The 21824-nt window shown below is 39.1% G+C and overlaps 1 protein-coding gene across 1 annotated transcript; it reads left to right on the plus strand.

The window, feature by feature from the left end:
- Positions 1 to 935: 935 nt before the first annotated feature.
- On the plus strand, positions 936 to 2404 carry LOC121981425 (DNA damage-repair/toleration protein DRT100-like). Its single transcript, XM_042533939.1, has one exon. It carries the CDS (start codon positions 961 to 963, stop codon positions 2083 to 2085), a length of 1125 nt encoding a protein of 374 aa, XP_042389873.1. The 5' UTR covers positions 936 to 960; the 3' UTR covers positions 2086 to 2404.
- The last annotated feature ends 19420 nt before the right edge of the window (positions 2405 to 21824 follow it).

Consider the following 21824-nt stretch of genomic DNA (forward strand, 5'->3'; position numbering starts at 1 on the left):
TAACTTGCCCAATAGAAATTCAATGTTTGTCCACTATAATTCTGTCGTGTCATTCCTTGTAAATTGGTCATGTCTCCGATCCATTATACTATCTAATATCGGAGGAACAATAGTGTGGGTTAAACATCTGACAATATTTATATAGTTATTTATATGGCTTTTGATACGCTTTCATATTACTAATTATTAATAGAATTTAAGATTTTATGTTAAGATTTTTCAGCTCATTTTTCTAACAAAACACACCACTCTAACTTCCAGTAGAAATTCAATGCTTGTCCGCTATGATTCTATCAAGTCATTCCTTTTAAATTGGTCATGTCTTTGATCCATTGTACTACCTAATATCAGAGTAACTATAACATGTTCGGGAGCTGGCTGAGAATGGTAAGATTTATATTGTGTGAATATAAATTTCAAAAACTATAAATAAAATTAAATAATATTTTAAAAAATCAGGACAGCGCATCATGAAAACAATGGTAATTAAGTAATAAAGAGAAAGGCTAATTCAGACCATCATTTTAACCTCAACAAAAGAAGCCTCCCTCTTCTAACTCTTTTAGCTTGTCCAATACCTTGGTACTAGCCAAATTAAAGACAACGACCGATCTTAAGGCGACCAGTGGGGCATGTGCAGATACAATTATTACTGCAACGCAGACCACATCGATGCATAGGCTAAAGATGGACTTCTCATTTTTTATTTTATTTTATATTATTTTTAGGTCTGTAACTTTTACTGCAGGATGAAAAGTAGGTTAAACAAAGCACGTGATCCGTTCTTATTTTTCTGCAACCTTATCCATCCTTCCTCATTAACCCTTCATAATCGGATAAAATTGCATAAAAACCCAAGACCTATAATTGTGTGGGACTATGAAGGTGAGAAAAAGCCTATAAATGTTGACCGATGAAGCTGTGGCACAGCCCCTCTTAACTAGTCCGAGGCAAAGCAGTATGGCTGCTATGTGGCATAGCTTCTCTTTCATAGTCGTGTTTATCATCGTCACCCCAGCTTTAAGAGCCACCGCTGCACGGTGCCCGGCGTCTGACCGCAACGCGCTCCTGGCCTTCCGATCCTCGCTCTCGGAGCCATATCTGGGCATTTTCTCGTCATGGACGGGCGACGACTGCTGCTCGATGTGGTACGGCGTTAGCTGCGATCCAACCACGGGGCGTGTGGCCGACATCACTCTACGCGGCGAGTCGGAGGACCCCATCCTCGCTCGCGCCGGCCGCACGAGCGGACTCATGATGGGGGCTATCTCGCCTGAGATCTGCCGGCTCGAGCGGCTGACGACGCTGATCCTTGCCGACTGGAAGCAGATCACAGGGTCGATTCCCCCTTGCGTCACCTCCCTTCCCTTCATGCGCATCCTCGACCTCGTCGGTAACCATATCTCCGGCCCTATCCCCGGAGACATAGGCCGTCTCACCCGTCTCACCGTCCTCAACGTGGCTGATAACCGGATTTCCGGGAGCATACCGGCCTCCATCACGGCGCTTACCTCGCTGATGCACCTCGATCTCAGCAACAACCTGATCTCGGGACCCATCCCGGCTGACTTCGGGAGGCTGCGTATGCTCAGCCGCGCGCTGCTCGCCCGCAACCGCCTCTCCGGCGGCATTCCTGAGTCGATCGGATCCATGCCCCGGCTAGCCGACCTGGACCTGGCGAGTAACCACATCTCCGGGGAGTTACCCAGCAACCTGGGATCGATTCCGGTGCTGTCGTCTCTGTACTTGGACTCGAACCAGCTGACGGGGCCCATCCCCGCGACGCTGCTAGCGAGCCGGGGGCTTGGAATCCTGAACCTGAGCCGGAATGCCATCGATGGGGAGATCCCGGATGCGTTCACCACCCGGTCGTACTACACGGCGATGGACCTGTCGCACAACAGGCTGAGGGGGAAGGTGCCGCGGACGCTGGTGACGGCGGCGTACGTGGGGCATCTGGACCTCAGCCACAACCACCTCTGCGGTCCCATCCCTGTGGGCTCCCCGTTCGACCATCTCGAGGCCGCCTCCTTCGTCCACAACGACTGCCTCTGCGGCTGGCCGCTTCCCGTTTGCAAGCCGTGAATCAATCATGCAATCACTATTAATTCCACTCTACCTACGCTACGTACCGTCAGACCAATTTCGTGTGCTATACGATACGAATGTTCATGTGCGTCTATGCTTGATCAATTCAGTAGCTAAATCAGCTACGAAGGCCCACTGTTCACCATGCCATTTAGTTCGGGTCCGCGAGTAATTGTTAAAAGCGTAAAGTTATAGGCCCCTTTATTTTAGATATATATGGGTAATGTAATTGTGGACAGTGCATGTATGCCAAGCGTCCATTGTGATCAAAGAGTAAAGTAATGCACATTAATAGATATGTTTAATTTACTAAAAACTATGATTTTGTGTTTGGATCTGGTTTTGTAATTCTACTGCATGCGAGCATGTGCGCTCACTCACGAACTGTTTGGTATGTGGTGGTGGAGTTAGCTAGCTAGCTCTTTTTTTTTAAAAAAAAAAAGTAATGTTAAATGGTTAGAATTTGGTAATATATTTTGTAAGTTATTATTAAGAATATTTTAGTAATATATATATATATATATATATAATAATTTATTTCTAGCTGGTAATCAACAAAACTTACTGTTTGTTTAATTGGGCAGGCAGGAGCTTGTGATAGAAATTCCATAATGAGTTGAGTTAATGCAGCAAATCTATTTCGACGCATAGCTGTGCGTGCTTGTTATGGACCCACGCAGACGCAGGGACAGTGCGCATGCAGGAGATATGCCGGTCACCATGTGGGCGCGCGAGAGAGAGGGGACCTGCCAGAGTCGTCGTCGTCATTCGTCGGTGGCGCAGACTGCTGCCCAACTGTGCCGATGAATTTAAAATCATTACACATTAATTCCCACACTTGTTCATGTTCTATTCGTGTCAGCACAAGGAGTTAGCTCCGCATTCTAGCTTCTAAACCTAACCGTGCCGATTATATATACGTATCTATCAAAAACACAAACATGAATAGATAATGATCCTATTTAGATCTACATTAGACAGAGGTCGGTGGAGATGATGTTGATATTAATAGAGAGGCGATTTTCATGCACTTAGATGTATGCATATCCAAAAAGTAAACTCTTATATGTGGAATTCTATGATCTATAATATAAGGATTAGTAGTATCTGAACTCTGCAGATACTCAGATAAGCACCCGGAGCGTTATAAATCAGAAATTACGGAAAATGTTCCCGGCGTAAGCCCTCCAACGTTCAAATCAGATCTTTTTTCCTCAGAAGAACAGTGTACGATAAAAAAAAAAAACGTTGAAGATGAGTGCATATGTATGTGACCTGACTAAGGAAGAGATTCTTCTTTTTTATATGACGCTGCATACCTTCAGAGTTTGTCTGTTGTCAGAGAATGTCAGATATCAGGGTCTATCGGATGAAAGAGGATGCACGATGATCTCGTATTGGTGGAAGGAAGGTTCCATTCGCAAGTGATAGCAGACCATGAGAATATTCCCTAATGTATGACAGTTATTCTCTGACAAGAGGTTACGATTCTCTGACCTTGTTGTCGCTTAGCGCTTTCCGTCCCGCTCGAATTTAGCTACAAACAGTTCAGGATGATCATTCAGATGTATCATCCGGCTTGTGTCTTGATGAGGAGGATGAGCCGTGGCAACCCGCTCGAGTTTTATATGAGATTGTGGCGAGGGACCCATTTTTCACACCTTAATCGCTGAAGGGTCGACCGAGAATTGTCTTAGTAAAAGTACCAGATCTGTCTACACAACATGAGCTGGGAAGTATCTACACAACATGAGCTGGGAAGATCTGATGAGTCGGGGGCAGGCCTAGGAACTAGTTCAAGTTTAGTCTCACGCATCAGATCTGGGGACTTGCCCCGCTTGTGATCAACCAAGAATTCTATGGCTGATGACGTCAGGCAGTCTAATTCCCTCCTTATCTTGATTGTAGACTGTTACGTCCCATTAACTTCTGACTGTCACGTCCTTTTGATTTTTGACTGTCATGTCCCTTTGACTTTCGACTGTCACGTCCCCTTAATTTCTGACTGTCTAATTTTATCGGATTTCTCCTTTACGCATCGTATCAGATAGCTAGCTAGTTAATTTTCTCAGTCTAATTAAATATTTTATTAAACATTTTGATGAATAATTAATAATCTATCAATACGTTGATAGATTGTAACATAATGGAATGGCTGGCAATGAGGAAAATGGGTGGAAGGATCAGCTGGTTTAATTGAACACCACTGTCGTCTAAGAATTTATTATTATTATTATTATTATTATTCCAACCCCATTTAATCCCTTTCGGAGGGGACAAACAAGCAAGCAGGTATTATGGTACGTTATCTAACCATTGTTTGCGGCGGCACTCAATGGGACCGCTAAATTCATGCTTCTCATCTTCGTCTTAATTAATTAATTAAATTATGCCTGGGAGCCTGAATCATGCAAACGACTTAATATCTATAATAATTCTATCATTGATATGACAAGACTTGGATGGATAATAAAAGGCTATAATTGAGATTGAAACCAGATCTAATCCATGTAGGACCCAAGTCAAACTGATCTACAATTATTAGCTTCGTTAAAGGAGAAGAAAATCAAAATTTTAGCCTGGAGAGAGAAAAAAGACATGCGTATTTAATTAATTTTTTATTTTGGCTTTTCGTCTGACAATCCTAGTCATTCCGATTTATAATCATCCATCAACAAATCCATCTGACCTCTAAACAAAGAGGTGTGTTTAATCTTAGATTTTAAATTATTTTTAATAATTTTTATAGATTTTAAAAGTATAGATATATTCAATTTAGATTTTTATAAATTCTATAAAAATTTTAACGGTATTTAAATTAGAATTTTATAGAGTTTTAAAAAGTCATATATGGTATTAAAATTTGATTTTTTAAAACTCTATAAAAATCTTTTGGTATCCAAAATTTTATAGATTTTCATGAATTCTTTTAAAATTCTTTGGGTGTAAACTTTAAACCCTTGATAAACTTTAAAAAATAGAAGAAAAAGTCATCTATTAATCTTTGAGATTTTTATAAATTTTTAATCCACCACGTCTCTCTTTTTTTTACTGTCGTTGTCTCTATTTTCTCTTGCTTCATTTTTGTGCAAATTAGTCTATCTTATTTCTTACTTTCTTTTGATTCTATACACAAGAAATGTTATTTTGATGAATTTCTAGTTGAATCAAATAATGAAGTTTCATTATCCTTGTCATAACATGTTCATGATAGTGATTACTTTGATTAATTATTTGATGCTCAAGAATAATTGAGAGATACAATAGCAAATCGAATGTGGAGCAATGTTTATCATATTAATAATAATGAATCTTAGATTTTTTTTCTTTTTCGTAAAAGACTAGTGAAAACATATCACAAATGCTTAGTATTTTTTTTATTATTTAAATATTTGATATTGATACTGTGTATCATTAACCAGTATTGATTAATTAATTATTTATGTTTAATTGAAAATTTAATTTCTATAAATTGAATATGACTCATTTATATTAATTTACGTCACAAAAGAGTATTAAAATGTGTGAAATCAGATAGAAAATGACAAAAGTGATCAGGAAGAAATTCTATTCTTTTTTTATAATTTTTAAATTAAAAATTATATAAGAATAATCTTTTTCTTTTTAGTAGTCATATTTAACAAAAGGACTAGATAATGACGTATAAGATATTATTAAATTATAAAATCAATAAGTTTATAAATGTATATAAAAATCTTGTAAAAATAATTATATAACTCCATAAATTTTTTTCCATAATTCTATGAAATTATATAAAAATTAATAAAAATTCATAAAAAAATTAATAAAAATTATTAAAACTCTGGATTGAATACACCTCCAAAACTTTTTTAATCTGTTAAATAAATACCTAAAAATTTAATCAATTGGATTTCTCATATTATCAAAGACTACAAGAATCATTTTATTTTGCCCGGCCCTGCATTCCAGTTCGCAATAATTTATTTCTACAGAACGCAATAAAGCCTATTTCTTCTCTGCCAATATGTTCTCTCAAAACTTTTGTCTTCATTTTCTGAAGAAAAAAAAGACAATTAATAAAAGCATCAACGGCCCTTAATTTCAAGACATACCGTGAGTTACCGGATAAAAAGTGATTTTTTTTAACTTTTAGGCTTACGAGAAAAAGAAAATTAAACAAAATGTACCTAAATGATAAAGTATTAGACAAACCATCTCTCGGAAATTTAAAGAATTAGTCGAATTTAAATTATAATAAATTTAATTTAATTTATTTGTCGAAATGACCTGAGTTGATAATTTCAGACTATCAGTGGGGATTGATTTCTGTCAAGTACTGAGTGCAGACTTCACAGTAACGGCAAAGCGGGTTGAGTGGTAGAGTGGGCCAATTAGCCGAGCAGGAAGATCGGCCATGTCGTTCAAGCAAGTAGAGCAGCCGATCGGGTTGAGCGATCGAGTGGCAGTGTAGTCGAGTCGCAGATCAGACTGAGTCACCGACTTAGTAGATAGGTCGACTGGATAGTGCGGTCGAGTGGGCTGAAAGGTTGAATGTCTGGTCCGGCAGAGAAGCCGAGCGGGTATTCGATCGTCCGGGTAGAAAAATTGAGCGACCGGGTGAGCAAGCAACTGGGCGAGCATACAGGCAATCGGGCAGGTTGTGAGGCAAAGTCAACACGTGGCAGGGTTGGCAGATTAGCCGAGCGAACCCAACGTTCGAACGAATGAGCGGCCGAGCAAACGTGCAGTCGGACGAACTTGCAGCCGAGCGAACAAAGAGACCAAGCGAGTGAAGAGGCCGATCGAGTGAACGACCGAGAGAACGAAGAGGTCGATCGAGCGAACGAAGAGGTCAAGCGAGCTAGCAGTCGAACGGGCGAAGCGACCCGAGGTTTGCGATGGACGCAGTTTCCTTGAAACAAATTTGCCCTACCTCCGGCTGTGTTTCGAGGTTTTCTTGGGTTGTCTGTTTATCAGGATACAACGGTTAACCGTGATGCACACTAAGCACTGATGCTCATGGCAAACTAAGAGATACCCGCCTACTACCACGGGTAATCCACCGAGCAAGAGATGCACGATAGAGGAAAAGGCGAACGGAGGTGGAGAGCTTCTGCTTTTTGTGTGCGTAACCTCTTCTGCTAATGATTGCAGCCTCCTTATATAATGATCGATCAATGATCATTACTCGTCGATATGTGAAACTCCAACATTCACTCGGTCATTCAAATTCTGCATTAATCTTAATTTAATGCATCCATTACACACTTATATAAGAAGCAAAAGGATTTACGTGGCAAAATGTTGTTTGTTCCATTTGGGCAAACTTTGTCTTGATCGGGTTGGCATTAGGCGCATGTAGGTCATGCTCGCGCACAAGTCAATTTGGTTCAGAGCAATCCAGACCTTGGATTTGCACCCCCTGCGCATCCATGAGTGAGAAAAAGTCTCTCCCCATGCATTTGTTCACATCATTAATACATGTGAATCAATATAAACCAACTAATATGCCTTGAAACTCCCAATGTGGAACTAAAGTCCCATTGACAATGGAGCTTCATCTTCTTCCACCTCTTCTCCATTCACATATATCCAATAATCACCCCCCCCCCCCCCAACGAATGGAAATAGAGTATGTGATAGCATTCAACAATCGAGTCTAGTATAAGACAGGTAGGTTTTACCTTTTGAACTTTCCCTTGTAAAGATCTGTTTGCTTACTGGCTAACAATAGACGCGATGTTCTTAAATTGTCTACCGTCTATGCAAGCATTGACATATCTCACCCAAGACTCTCCCAAATACAACTCAGTTCTCATGAGTGTGTTCATTTTTGGCCATGAACACACCTATTTTGTGAGAAGTTCTAAGAATTGTGCTTCCAATTCTCTTCGAAGTGAGCTCACTTCTTTTTCATATAGGTGATCTATTAATAGTATTCCTTATTACTCTACTTGAATCATTAAAAGTCGTACGCTCAACCTCCATCCTTCACTGATCCATTGGGTTGTTCCCCCACAGTGAGCAACTTTATCGATACAATTAGGTTCTCCCTTTGAATATAGTTTTTGAGATCTCCAGTCTGCATAGGTTGGGTTTCCTTTACACCAATATTTCTCATCGGCATCAAGTACATCCCTCGTGATGAGCTTGCAACTAACTCTCTGTTTAACCCCTTGGTTAACATATCTGCTATGTTATCCTTTGACATCACATAGTTAACAACAATAACTCTCGTTGAGAGTAGTTGTCTAATAGTATTATATCTACGATGTATATATCTAGACTTCCCATTATACAGATGACTTTGTGCCCGACCAATTGCTGATTGACTATCGCAATGTATGCAAATTGTTGACAAAAGTTTTGACCATCTCGGAATATCTTCTAAGAATTATCGTAGTCATTCAACCTCTTCACCATATTTGTCAAGAGCCACAAACTCAGATTTCATCGTGGATCTAGTTATTACCATTTACTTAGAAGATTTCCACGAAATGGTTGCACCTCCCAGAGTGAATACATATTCACTCATAGACTTAGAGTCTTTTATGATAGATATCCAACTCGCATCACTGTATCCTTTGATCACAGCAGGATATCTCGTATAGTGCAGTCCATATTCATGAGTATACCTCAAGTATCTCAGTACTCTTATTATCCCTTTCCAGTGCCCAACACCAGGATTACTCGTCTATCTACTCAGTTTACTAATTGCGTAGGACAAGTATGATTGTGTACAACTCATCATGTACATCAGACTTCCAATCACTCGAGAATACTCTATCTGAGAGATACTTTCACCTTAATTTTTTGATAGATGTTTACTCGTATCTATCAGCATTCATGTCAAAAAAGTATCACCCTTGGTGAATTTCTTAAGAATTTTGTCCATATAATGAAACTAACTAAAAGCAAGTCCTTCTGTTGTTCTAAGAATTTTGATTTCTAGAATCACATCAGCTAGACTCATGTCTTTTATGTCAAATCTTGAGTTCAGCATGTCCTTAGTATATTTGATTATCTTATTATTACTCTCAATGATAAGTATGTCATTTATATATATGCACAAGATGACGTAGTCATTCTTTGAAATTTTTATGTAGACGCATTTATCACATTCATTAATTTTGAATCCATATTCCTTCATGGCATTATCAAATTTCTCATGTAACTTCTTTGGTGCTTATTTCAAGTCATATAATAACTTTACCAATCTACAAACCTTGTTTTTTTTGTCCTGGCACAGAAAATATTTCAGGTTGCTCCATGTAGATTTCCTCTTCTAAATCCCCATTTAGAAAAACTATCTTTACATCCATCTGATGTATTTCGAGATTTCATAGAGCGACTATAGTCAACAATACTCTAATGGAAGTTATTCTCAACACCGGAGAATATGTATTAAAATAATCAAGGTCTTTTATTTGTCGGTATCCTTTGATTACTATTCTGGCCTTATACTTATCAATTATACCATTTGACTTCATTTTCTTCTTAAAGATCCTCTTGCAAGCTAGTAGTTTACTTTCCGGATGAAGATCCATAAGTTCTTAAGTGTGATTTTACAAGATAGATTCTATCTTAGATGCAATTGCTTCTCTCCAGTGATGTCCATCAGAAGAGCTTACTGCTTCTGAGTAACTTTGGGGCTCACTTTCTAACATGAAAGTGATAAAATCTTATCCATAGGATTTTTCTACCCGAGCTCTTTTACTCCGTCTAAGCTCAAACTCGACTAGTTCCTCATCATTATGTTTATCTTATGTTTCATATGCCTATTTTGAGAAGCTAGCTTCTATTGGTGCAGTTTGCACTAACGGTCTTACTAAGATTTTAATGAATAACAAAGTAAGTTAAGTTAGGTATTGTTGTGATCTAATCATTTTACCAAGTGTGTAGGAGTTAATTAGATAGGTTGACGGGCTGATTGAATATCTGGTGAGAAGTCCATATAAGTCGACGGGCTAACTTGATATCTGGCAAGAAGTCCAATTAAGGTCAGTGGGTTGATCGAATAGCTAGTGTGAAGTCCAGCTAGGTCAACGGACCGACTGGATAGTTGGTGAAAAGTCCAAATAAGTCGACGGGCTGACCAGATATTTGGCAGGAAGTCCAGTTGGGTCTACAGACCGAACAACTGGCAAATTGGTAAGTAAAGATAAGTCACTAGAGGAGAGTGGCTCAGTGAGGATGCATCCCGTTTGAGGGGATAGTAGGCGTCAGTCCAATTTAGATCCGAAGCCTAAATTGAAACCCTGAATATATTTTGGTCTCGAGAAGACAGGATATAACTCATAAATCTTTATAAAATATTCATAAATATATTGTTCTAACTATATGTTATAGAGAAAAATGTAGACCTTCGAATTCTGCACGTGTAGCAACTACAGAGTTTGGCTTCGAGTTTGGAATCAAAAGTTATGGCCTTCGGAAGATTGTTGTGTCAGACCAGTAGTTGGAGTATAAGGACTCTAGCAGTGCAGAGCTCAATAGAAGAGCATTCATCATCTCCTTTAAAGTTCGATTCTTTCACTTAGCAACTCCATTTTGCTGAGGAGTATAAGGAGCTATTATTTCATGTCTGATCCCATATTCAGCACACAACTCGGTGAACAGTGATACATATTCGTCGTCTCGATCACTTCGAACCACCTTATTCTTTCTATTATGTTGGTTTTTAATCTCATTTTTATAGAGAGCAAATTTCTCTATAGTTTCATCTTTACTTTTGAGAAGATACACATAACAATATTTTGTGTTATCATCTACAAAAGTGATGAAGTATTTATTCCCACTACGTATTGGTGTACCTTTAAGGTCGCACACGTCGGTTCATTGTTTCATTGTTTCTCTCAACATGTTGAAAAGATGACCTTGTCATTTCGCTTAAACACAAATCTCACACTTGTGTTTTGGGTTAAGGTGGAATGTAAGTATGTTTTGCATGTTTATTAATCTACACAACACATAATAGTTAACATGTCCTAGTCTATACTGCCATAAACATGAAAACTCAAGTATATAGGTGGAAGAGCTTTCATTTTTATTTTTCTTAGGCCTAATGACCATTATATTGAGCTTGAACAATCCATCAGATAAATAACTCATTTCTACAAATATTTTATTTTTAGACAGTACAACTCTATCTGACTCAAAAATAATGCGAAAACTATGCTTATTTCACTAGATTCTTCTGAATCTCTGGAACATACAACATCTTGCCCGAGGTCATCTTTAGCATCATATCTCGACAAAATATTAGTTATTCCACTTTGGCAAACTTTACCTCAACCAGTCCGACATTCAACGCACGCATATCGTGCTTGCATACAAGTTAACTTGGTTCAATACAAAAGTCTTTTCCTATGCATTTGTTCACACCATCAATACATGTGAATCAATATAAACCAATTAATATGTCTTAAAACTCCCAATATGGGAATAAGGTCTCATTCACAATGAAGTATCATCCTCTTCCGGCTCTTCTCCATTCCTATATATCCAACATAAAATTATATATATATACACACACTTGTTGATAAACTTTTGGAGGTAGCAAAAGTACATTAAAACTTGGTGTTGTTATTTTTTTTTAACAATCCAAGTATTTAGTTCTTATAATTTAATTAATTTTAAAGATAATCGTTCTGCCTTTATAAATTTTTTTTTATTAATCATCAAAAATAAATTAGAAAACGTAGATCAATCTGGTCAAACAACCGAACATTATAAGTAATTCGTATGTTATGAGTGAGATTTGAATCTTCAAAAGTTACTTGGGGAGTCCGTCTCATCACTAACTATCAAACTATAGTCCCAGGGCCTGGTGCTACTATACGTAAACCTTATGATGTTGTAAGAAAAGGATTCGTATAATTTGAAATAGACACTTCTCTGGCCCAACCTGAGTTCATGGTTCATATGCTTTAATAGACACTTCTCCGGCCCAACCTGAGTTCATGGTTCACGTGCTTGATATACGGAAGGACCGTTCATTTATTCTGCTTTAAATATCTGAGTCTTCAATTCCCTTGTCTCGACAGTAAATTCTATCCCACCGTGTAATACTTGGTGGTAAAAAGATGAATACATTTGCTCCTAATATCTTTATTAATTTATTTCAGGACTAATATGAAGAAGATAAATCACGAATGACATCACGTGATACTTGACATCAAAAGATAAAATTAGGATGAAAATCGCCTTGATTGTAAAAAGACAAAGTAAGCTCGCCGAAATGGTCAGTATGGCGAGGAGGCTAACACACTGACAGGTTTTAGGACAAGGAGATTTATTAGGGTCCATTTAAACTCATTGGCTACCTGCACTAAAGAGACTTGAGAGATGAAAAAATAATTAATCAAATTAGATAACATCGAGTCTGGATGATCGACCTGGTCCACAGAAATTTTTTATTAATTATTAGGATAAATCAGGAAGCGCTCACAGCAGACAGCCTAGGAGCCCAACATCCTTTAGTTGTGTGCCCCATTTGGAGGAAAAAATTCTACAAATTCATCATAACTAGGGCTTGAACTACGGGTGCCTGAGTGACAACCTGAATGCCCTACCGCTGCACCATAGCCCCGGGGGCACATATCTTCTGAAAATAGAGCCCATCGCGACAATAGCAGAAAAAAAAATCCCCCGACGCTATGGTGCAACGGTAGGGCATTCAGGTTATCACCCAAGCATCCGTGGTTCAAGCCCTAGCTATGACGAATTTGCAGGAATTTTTCCTCCAAATGGGGCACACAACTAAAGGATATTGGGCTGCCTGCTGCGAGCATTTCCCAATTTACCCTGGTGGCCGATGGGAAACTTTCATGGGGTCGGGCCAGTCACCCAGGCTCGACGTTACCCAGCCTGGTTAATCATTTTTTGTCCCCTCGGATGGGTCTAGTGGCTAGCGTATGAGATGTTACCACTATGAGATCTGAGGTTCGAATCTCGGTGAAGTCGAAGTAAATGTTTCCTTTATGTGCTAGTCACTATTCCAAAAGCTAGTAATCACCCGTGAAGGTTAGTAGCCGCCCGTGATTTATCTCTTCCGTGTTAATCCTGAGATGGATTGGTGTAGGTATTGGGGCAAATGTATTCATCTTTTACCACCTTGATAGATAAAAAAAAAAAAAATCTGTAGGCTACTTTTTAGTCTTTAAACAAACTTTAAGATAAAAATTTCATCTCAAACATCTGTTTGTGAAAGCCAAGTTATTATTCGATTTCAAATAACGTACCAAATATAATTTTAATATGCTTATAAATTTGTATACTATTTTATTTATAAATTTATATATAAATTCATTTCTAAATTATGTCTAAATTTATATTATAATTCATTCTTTTATCTACATATTATTATTGGATAAAATAGACAAGAGAGGAGGTTAAATCTAGTTCGTTAAAAAAATTTCTTTTTTTTAAGTGAAAAATAATAGTCGTAAAATAGACGAGGGAGGAAGTTGAATCTAATTCACTTCTCTAATATTTCTCACTGCCTAAGGGAGTATAGTTTTTTTTTCTTACTTGGAGTTCACTTAAAACACCCCTATTTTATATATATATATTCATATAAATGTCCAACATGTTCTTAATTTAACTAAATTACTTAAAACAAATAACTACTAGTAATATTTGGTACTGATCACATGGTTCCAGAACTTTATTCTACGAAAGGAAACATTTAGCTATGTGAAAATTAAACTGGAAGATTTTTGGGTTGTACTCCCATTGTCCCGAGCTGTCTCATTGGTCATCGTCTCCTGTGTCATTCGTTTCATTACCTAAAAAGAAAAATTATAATCTGTGAGTCGAGAGACTCAGCATATTCAGAACCGTATTATGCAATAGTTAGCGGCTATGATCTACTGTACTAAAGGAAACACATGCTAGTTAGCTTAGGACTTACCTACTAGCATATCATGGACATGAGCATAAATGTTGACATAGATATACGAGCACAAGCATAAACATAAGCATAAGTATGCAAATAAACTAAGCATAAAATAAACATAGTCATGAGAATGTACATAAGCATACAAGTATAAACATCAACATGTAAATAAGCTAAGCATGAGATTAAACATAATCATAAGCATGAACATATAAAACCATAAACATAACCACATAAGGTTGATGAGCTCCCAGGCTAAGGTCACCAGTCACACTCAACTACCCAAGGTTTGGTGAGATCCCGGGTTAAGATCACCGATCACACTCGACCACCTAGAATTTGGTGAGCTCCCGAGCTAAAGACACCTTATAAATACCCCATGGTAATTTTGATGTGATCAACCAAGTCAAGTTAGGTCATGTTGTATTTTGATATCCTTGTATCTAAATGTGTAGGAACTTAGGAGCATAGGAAGTCGAGCGAAAGACACAGCTAGAGAGAAGGACGACACGAGAGAGAGCCGACGGACTCGGTGCATTCGAGGGACAAGGTGCTACGGAAGAGTACGTTGGTGGACGAGAATGAGGCGGCGAAGTTTCTGAGGGATGAGAAGTAAGAGCGGAAGGTTGCTTAAAAATACTGGAAGATGGGTTCGAGTGAGCCCTATTCTGGATGGCCGAAATCACCCAAGCGAGCGGAGCCAGAGAAGAAGACTCGGATCCAAGCGAGTGGAACCGGAGTGGAAGACCCATACCAAAAAGTCAACAAGAGGTTGACTTTTGGGTCTGAGCGCCCGGACCTGGTCCAGGCGCCTCGCCCAGCCGGGGTTGTGTTGACCCGGTCCGAGCGCCCGGAACCCTTCCAAGCGCCCGGACCAGAAAGTTTATCCAAATGTGCGCTGTCGTGATCTAGTGCGATGGGGATAAAATTTTATCCTCTTCTAGGTGCCTGGAGCCCTTTCAGGTGCCTGGAACCCTTCCAAGTACCCCGATCAGGGCTATAAATACAGCCCTGATCCCAGTAGCTAGAAATCAACACATGTAAATAATTCCTTTATCTATTCTACTACTGTTTAAGTTGTCGACGTTGTAAGAGACTTCTCTGCCTAAAGGAGACTTTGATAGTGAGCTCTAATTGCCATGGATTAGCAATCCTCTGCTTGCAAACCAAGTAATTCTTTTTGTGCCTATATTTTTAGTTACTTCTTATTTCTTTTATGTAAGTGTCTATTTTAATAAAACTTTAAAGTTCAAGAAAGGTTAGTTTTTTATTTACAGGGTTATTCACCCTTCTCTAGTCGACCTCCAAGGGACCAATAATTGATATTAAAGCGAGGTTCGCTTTAGAAGAACTAACCATCGACTGAAGCACAAGAAATGGCCGGACCAAGCATCTACCCTTCTAAATTCGAGGGGGAGTTCACGATTTGAAAAAGAAAGATAGAAGTATTTTTCAAAATAGATTTTGATTTATTACTAATCTTAAAATATGATTTTGTAACTCCAAAAGACAAAGATGAAAATCAATGGACCAAGAAGGAGCAAGCAAATTTCATAGCAAATGGACGAGCCAAATTCCATCTTCTGAGTGTGCTACCTCTGTAAGAAGTCAATAAAATCAGCGCCTACGAATCAACAAATGAACTTTAGGAGAAGTTCTTAGAGTTACACGAAAGTACGTCCAAAGCCAAACTCACGAGACGAGACTTGCTCCGAAACCAGATCTGCAACCTCCGATTGGAAGAAGGAGAAACCGTCACACACCTCCACTCAAGAATTAAGGAGCTCATTACCGGACTCACGAATCTCGAAGAATAGGTAAACAACTAAGATTCGCTAAGGTAAATGTTTAACATATTTCCTAAGACTCCAAAATGGTTAACCCTAGTAGATGTGTACTTCATCTCTAAGGATTTAGAGGTAAGTGATTTAGAGGAGTTATTTTCAACATTTGAGATTCATGAATCTAGAAATGCAGGTCTAGGAATGAAGTCAACGTAGAACATTGCTTTTAAGGCAAAAACTGATGAACAAGAGTCTGTAACATCCCTTGACGATGACGAAACAGTCTTCATGGTAAGAAAATTCAAAAAGTTATTTAAAACTAATAAATTTAATCAAGTGCAGGATAAAAGAAGAAGAAGAAGAAAGGTAAGATACTATCACTGCAATAAAGAAGGACATATAAAAGATAACTTCTCCAAATTAAAGAGCAAGGACAAGGACAAGAGCAATGACAAAAGATCAGTCCAGGCAAAGCATCGAAATCTAAAGACGATATGGGATGAAACGTCATCTGAGTCAGAAATCAAAGTTATCGCCGGACTTGTGCTAGTGGCAAATCACCAAGAAGATGAAGACGGAGCAAGCTCATCCGAAATGAGTATCGAAAGAATCGATAAAGGGGGAACGACATCAAAAGAAAGTAGCACTTCAGGGGGAGCTTCGGATTATGTGATCGACGAGGTAAGTCAGATACGGTCTCTACCTCCTGATAAGTTATTTCAGTTTATAAAAATACTATCGAAAAATGTCTGTAAATTAGAAAAAGAAAATAAAGAATTAAAATTAACCTTAGCGACATCTTGTCAACTAAAGGATTTCGACAAGATAAAAATTGAAAATGAGAAATTAAAAATAGAAATAGAGAAACTAAAGAATTCTACATGTTCGAATATAACTATTTCTAATTTTAAAAATTATCAAGGACTAAACTGACACTTTAGATATCATAAGGGTTAAATCAGAAAATTATCAACTAAATATATTCCTAAGAAAATTTTGATTAATCCAGTTAGAAGGAACCTATATTGGGTTCCAAAATCATGCTTGAATTGAAAAATCATTATGCATTTTTATTTTAAATTTGATTTCATATTCTTGCTTATCAAATAAATTATTTTACATAATTTCTGTTAGAAATTAATTAAAATTAAATTTTTCTAGAAAGAAAATTTCATTACTCATATATAGAAAATTTTTTAAAATTTTTTACTATTGTATTATTTTTCTATGAATTTTTTTTAACAAAATTCATATTCTTCGATTTAAATGTAGTTTTGATGTGGTCAACTAAGTCAAGTTAGGTCCTGTTGTATTTTAATATCCTTGTGTCTAAGTGTGTAGGAACTTATGAGCACAAGAAGTCAAGAGAAAGACACAGCTAGCGAGAATGATGGCACGGGAGAGAGTCAACAGGCTCGATGTGTCCGAGGGATGAGGTGCTACGAAAGAGTACATTGGTGGACGAGATGGAGGTGCGCTACATTTTCGAGGGGCGAGAAGTCAAAGTGAAAGGTTGCTCGAGAAGGCTAGAAGATGGGTTCGGCTGAGCCCTATTCCGGATGGCTAAAATCACCCAAGCGAGCGGAGCCAGAGCAGAAGACCCGGACCAAAGTGAGCGGAACCAAAGCGGAAGACCTAGATCGAAAAGTCAACAGGAGGTTGACTTTTGGGTCTGGGCGCCCCTGGGCGCCTCGCCCAGCGGGGGTTGTGTCGACCCGGTTCTGGTACCCGGAACCCTTCTAGGCGCCCAAACCAGAAAGTTTATCCAAGCGTGCACTATCACGATCTGGTGCGATGGGAATAAAATTTTATCCCCTTCCAGGAACCTGAAACCCTTCCAACCGCCCTAATCAGGGCTATAAATATAGCTCTGATCTCAGTGGCAAGAAATCAACACTAGTAAATAATTTCTTTGTCTGTTCTATTACTGTTTGAATTGTCAACATTGTAAGAGGCTTCTCCGCCTGAAGGAGATTTTGATAGTGAGCTCTAATTACCTTGGATTAGCAATCCTCTAATTGCAAACCAAGCAATTCTTTTTGTGCCTCTGTCTTTAGTTACTTCTTATTGTTGGTGCGGTTAGCACTAACGATTTAACCTAGGTTTTGATGAATGACAAATCAGGTTAAGTTAGTTTGTTGTTGTTTGACACTTTGATCAAGTGTGCAGGAGAAGTCCAGACAGGTCGACGGGCTGACTGGATGTCTGGCACGAAGCCCAGCTAGGTCGACGGGCTGACCGAATAGCTAGCACGAAGTCCAAGTGGGTCGACGGGCTGACCGGACGCTTAGGCACGAAGTCCAGCTAGGTCGACGGGCTGACCGGATAGCTGGCACGAAGTCCAGACGGGTCGACGTACTGACCGGACGTCTGGCAGGTAAGTGAGGTAAGTCACTGGAGGGGAGTGACTGCGAGGACGCGTTCCCGGGAAGGGAACATTAGGCGTCGATCCGGCTTAGATCCATTTCAGATATCTAAGTCGAGATCGTGATTAGATTCCGATCTCGGAAAGATGGAATCTAAGTCATACTCTTTCTATTACTTTGTTGAAACTTTAATTTTGCTAACAATCAGTTTTACAAGATATATATTTGCCTCGGACTAACTCTATTTTGCAGGAGAAGGAATTTCTGGAAATAGGAGGTCCGGGCGCCCGAAAGGGATCCGGGCGCCCGGAGGCAAGTTTTATCCAAGCCGAGTCGTCGCTACGTGGAGTTCGCTGATTAGACTTGCCACGTCGCACCAGGGCGCCCGGAAGGGATCCATGCGCCCAGAGCAGCATATAAAAGAAGGCCCAGGGGTGGGGCTTCGATATCAATTTAGAACTCAGAATTCTTAGACTGCTTGCTCTGCTGCTCCGCGCTCCGACGACGCTAACGAAGCTTCGACAACGCGATCTTTTCTTTATAGCTTTCCTTCTGTCGGTATAGCTTTGTTTTATTGTTTATTAGCATTTCTTGTACTGCCTTTGTACTTATCTTATCAAATTGCTAGTAAATTGCCCAACGAAAGTACTCACGGAGTACGGGCCTTCGAGTAGGAGTCGTCACAGGCTCCGAACGAAGTAAAAAACATCGTGTTCATTTGTCTTATTTTTTTATTATTTCGCTGCGCTTAACTCTTTTTAAACGCTGTTTTTCGAATCGATATTCACCCCCTCTATCGACGTTTCACGATCCAACAAGTGCTATCAGAGTAGGTACCGCTCTGATTTGGTGCAACCACCAATCAGACAGGGGGTGAAAAATTAACCTTTATTTTTTGTTTCATTTTTTTTCGCTTAATTCCAATATGGTATTATTACCTGATTTTGAATTTTTTCGTTGCATTTAAGTCTAAATTGGTGCAACACCAATTTAGATACATCTATTATTTTTCCCGCACTACTAATCCAAGACCAAGTCTTGGGATATTTTTTGTTGTTTACTTGTGTGCAGGATGTCTCAACTAGAAGACTTCAGCACAGTACGTCCTCCCCTATTCAACGGGGATGACTTCTCGTACTGGAAGAAAAGAATGGAGGTGTACCTAAAGACAGATTACGATCAATGGTTCAACGTTATAAAGGCCTACCGAGCTCCAACCGACAACTCCGGAAATCCACTAGTGTAACGTCCGAAAATTCTCAAAATAATTATTAGAAATATCCTAGTATTTTTCTGGAATTTTAGGATATTTTTATGGAATTTTTAGAATAGCGGAAGTAGCAAAAATAAATAGAAAACGAAAATAGCCTATGCGGGAATTGAACCCGAGACCTATGGGTCCTATGACTTATGGTGAACCTTAGTAACCAAGTGAACCTAGTAGGGCCGTGTTGAAAGGAAAGGGAAACAATTAAATTTATATTCAAGTTGGGCCAAGATTACCACTTAATATAAATAGGGAGGAATTAAGTGAAGAGTTATTCCTTTAACGTAACTTTTCTCCTCCTCACCTTAGTTTCCGCCGACCCCTCTCCCTTCTCCTCTCCTTCTCTCGGCGCACCAAGCCAAGGGTTCTAGGAGCACCTCCCGGCAACACAAAGGATATGAGGACGCTCCTCTTCGCGAGAAGAACACATAGACGTGAGAAGATCGTCTCCACTAGAGAATCTAGCGATTAGAATCGTAAGAAACTACGAACGGGAGGTAAGAAACCCCTTACCTGCAGTATAAGTAGCTTTCGTGTGAATTCCATGTTTTAGTTAGTAGTATATAGCTTTTCGGCACAAAGGATGCGAATTAGCGCATACCAAGTGTTCGATTAAATTACTAGCACAGTTAAAATGCAACTTAGACATTTTAATAGCCTAGATAAATGCAATAGGAGCATTTTACAGCTCATATAGTCTTGCTACAGCTTTTATAGGACTAGATGTCCAATGGGTGGACTCCTACAGTCGCCTCTAGGTTTAGATAACCTAGTTTTGTGTTTAGACAACCTAGTAAAAGCAAGACAAGAATTTATTAGCTTATGTTCAGTATTTTACTTTCTCGGTGGCACTGTACTGGATTAGATATCCATTGGGTTGAACTCCCACAGTCGTCCCTAGGTTCAGATAACCTAGTAACTCTACTAAATTCGGGACTTGCAAACCTGGGTCTAGTTAGGGATACGCGCATAGCACGTACAGTTGCCGGGCCCAAACAGCAGCATGATTAGTATTTTCATCTATTATATATGTAGTTTTAAACTCTCACAAAATAGTTAGGTGAAATCAGTATAGCTTTAGCATTTGCTAGAATTAGCTCAGTTCATGCTTCAGTTCAGCTCACTCTTATGATTATGTAAGATAGCTCTATGTTCAGCTTTTGTTACACATGCTTTAGATGATAGTATGCCATGACTAGCTTTTGGTTTCCATGTATTTTATGATAGCATGCCATGTTTGAGTTTAATCAGTACACATTTCAAATAGCATGTTTTAAAATCATGAATTGCATCGTATGCATGTTTTAGTGAGGTAGATGGTTTCTTACTAAGAGGAATCTTACAGATACTTTTTCCTTATACTACAGATAAAGGTAAAGGAAAGATGGACTAGCGGAGGCTGGAGGGCAATGTGATAAAGATGTGTGTGGATGGAACTTGGAATAAAGATCTTAGGAAATCTCAGCAAGCTTGTTTTAAGCACTAAAACCTTTTAGCATTTTATTGTTTTGCACCTTGGTATGTTAATTGCTATGAATTAGTTAATCATGCACCCTATCATGCTTAGAACACTATTTGTGTGATGTTAGAATGTTTTGCATTTAGTTTAGAACTGATATAAGAAATTTTGGCACGACCAAGTGCTAAAATCAGAGCTTAGCTGCAAAATCAGAAACCCCAATCGATTGGTGGATCGATTGGGGGTCCTCAATTGATCAATGGATCGATTGGCAGCTTGTTCCGCGAACAGACTGCGTCTAGATCGATCAGCCGATCGATCTAGCCCAGTTTCATCACGAACAGAGAGCTCCGGAATCGATCACTGGATCGATTGGTTAGCCTGGATCGATCAGCCGATCGATCCAGAATATTGCCCGAGCACAGTAGCGTGCTGAATCAATCACTGGATTGATCCAACCCAAGTTCCGCATACAGTAGCATGCTGGATCGATCACTGGATCGATTCGACCATTCCAATCGATCTGTGGATCGATTGGGAGGTCTGATAATAACTGGAAAATGTTTAATTCAGTTCCTTGTGTTGGTGCAACATCCCTCAGGTCAAGGTTGACCTGGTTAACCAAGCTTGAGTCTTGGTTTGGGTTTCGATGTTTGACAATGCAAGGTTGATTGAAGAAGAGTCAAGTAGGTCAAGGATTGACCGGATACTTGACTGGGAAGTCCTAACTGGGATGTTAGGCAGAAGGAAAGACCTAGTGAGTGAAGCTAGGCAGGAAGAAAATCCTGGTGAGTGAAGCCAGGTGAAAGACCTGGTGAGTGAAGCCAGGTGAAAGACCTAGTGAGTGAAGCTAGGTAATTGGGAAAGTCCTGGTGAGTGAAGCCAGGCAAGAGAAATCCAGATGGGTCAAGGTTGACCAGACATTTGGTGAGAGTCCAAGTAGGTCAAAGGGATTGATCGGATACTTGGCACAAAGAGA

The sequence above is a fragment of the Zingiber officinale genome, chromosome 5A, assembly GCF_018446385.1.
Source record: "Zingiber officinale cultivar Zhangliang chromosome 5A, Zo_v1.1, whole genome shotgun sequence".
In the NCBI taxonomy this organism is placed as follows: Eukaryota; Viridiplantae; Streptophyta; class Magnoliopsida; order Zingiberales; family Zingiberaceae; genus Zingiber; species Zingiber officinale.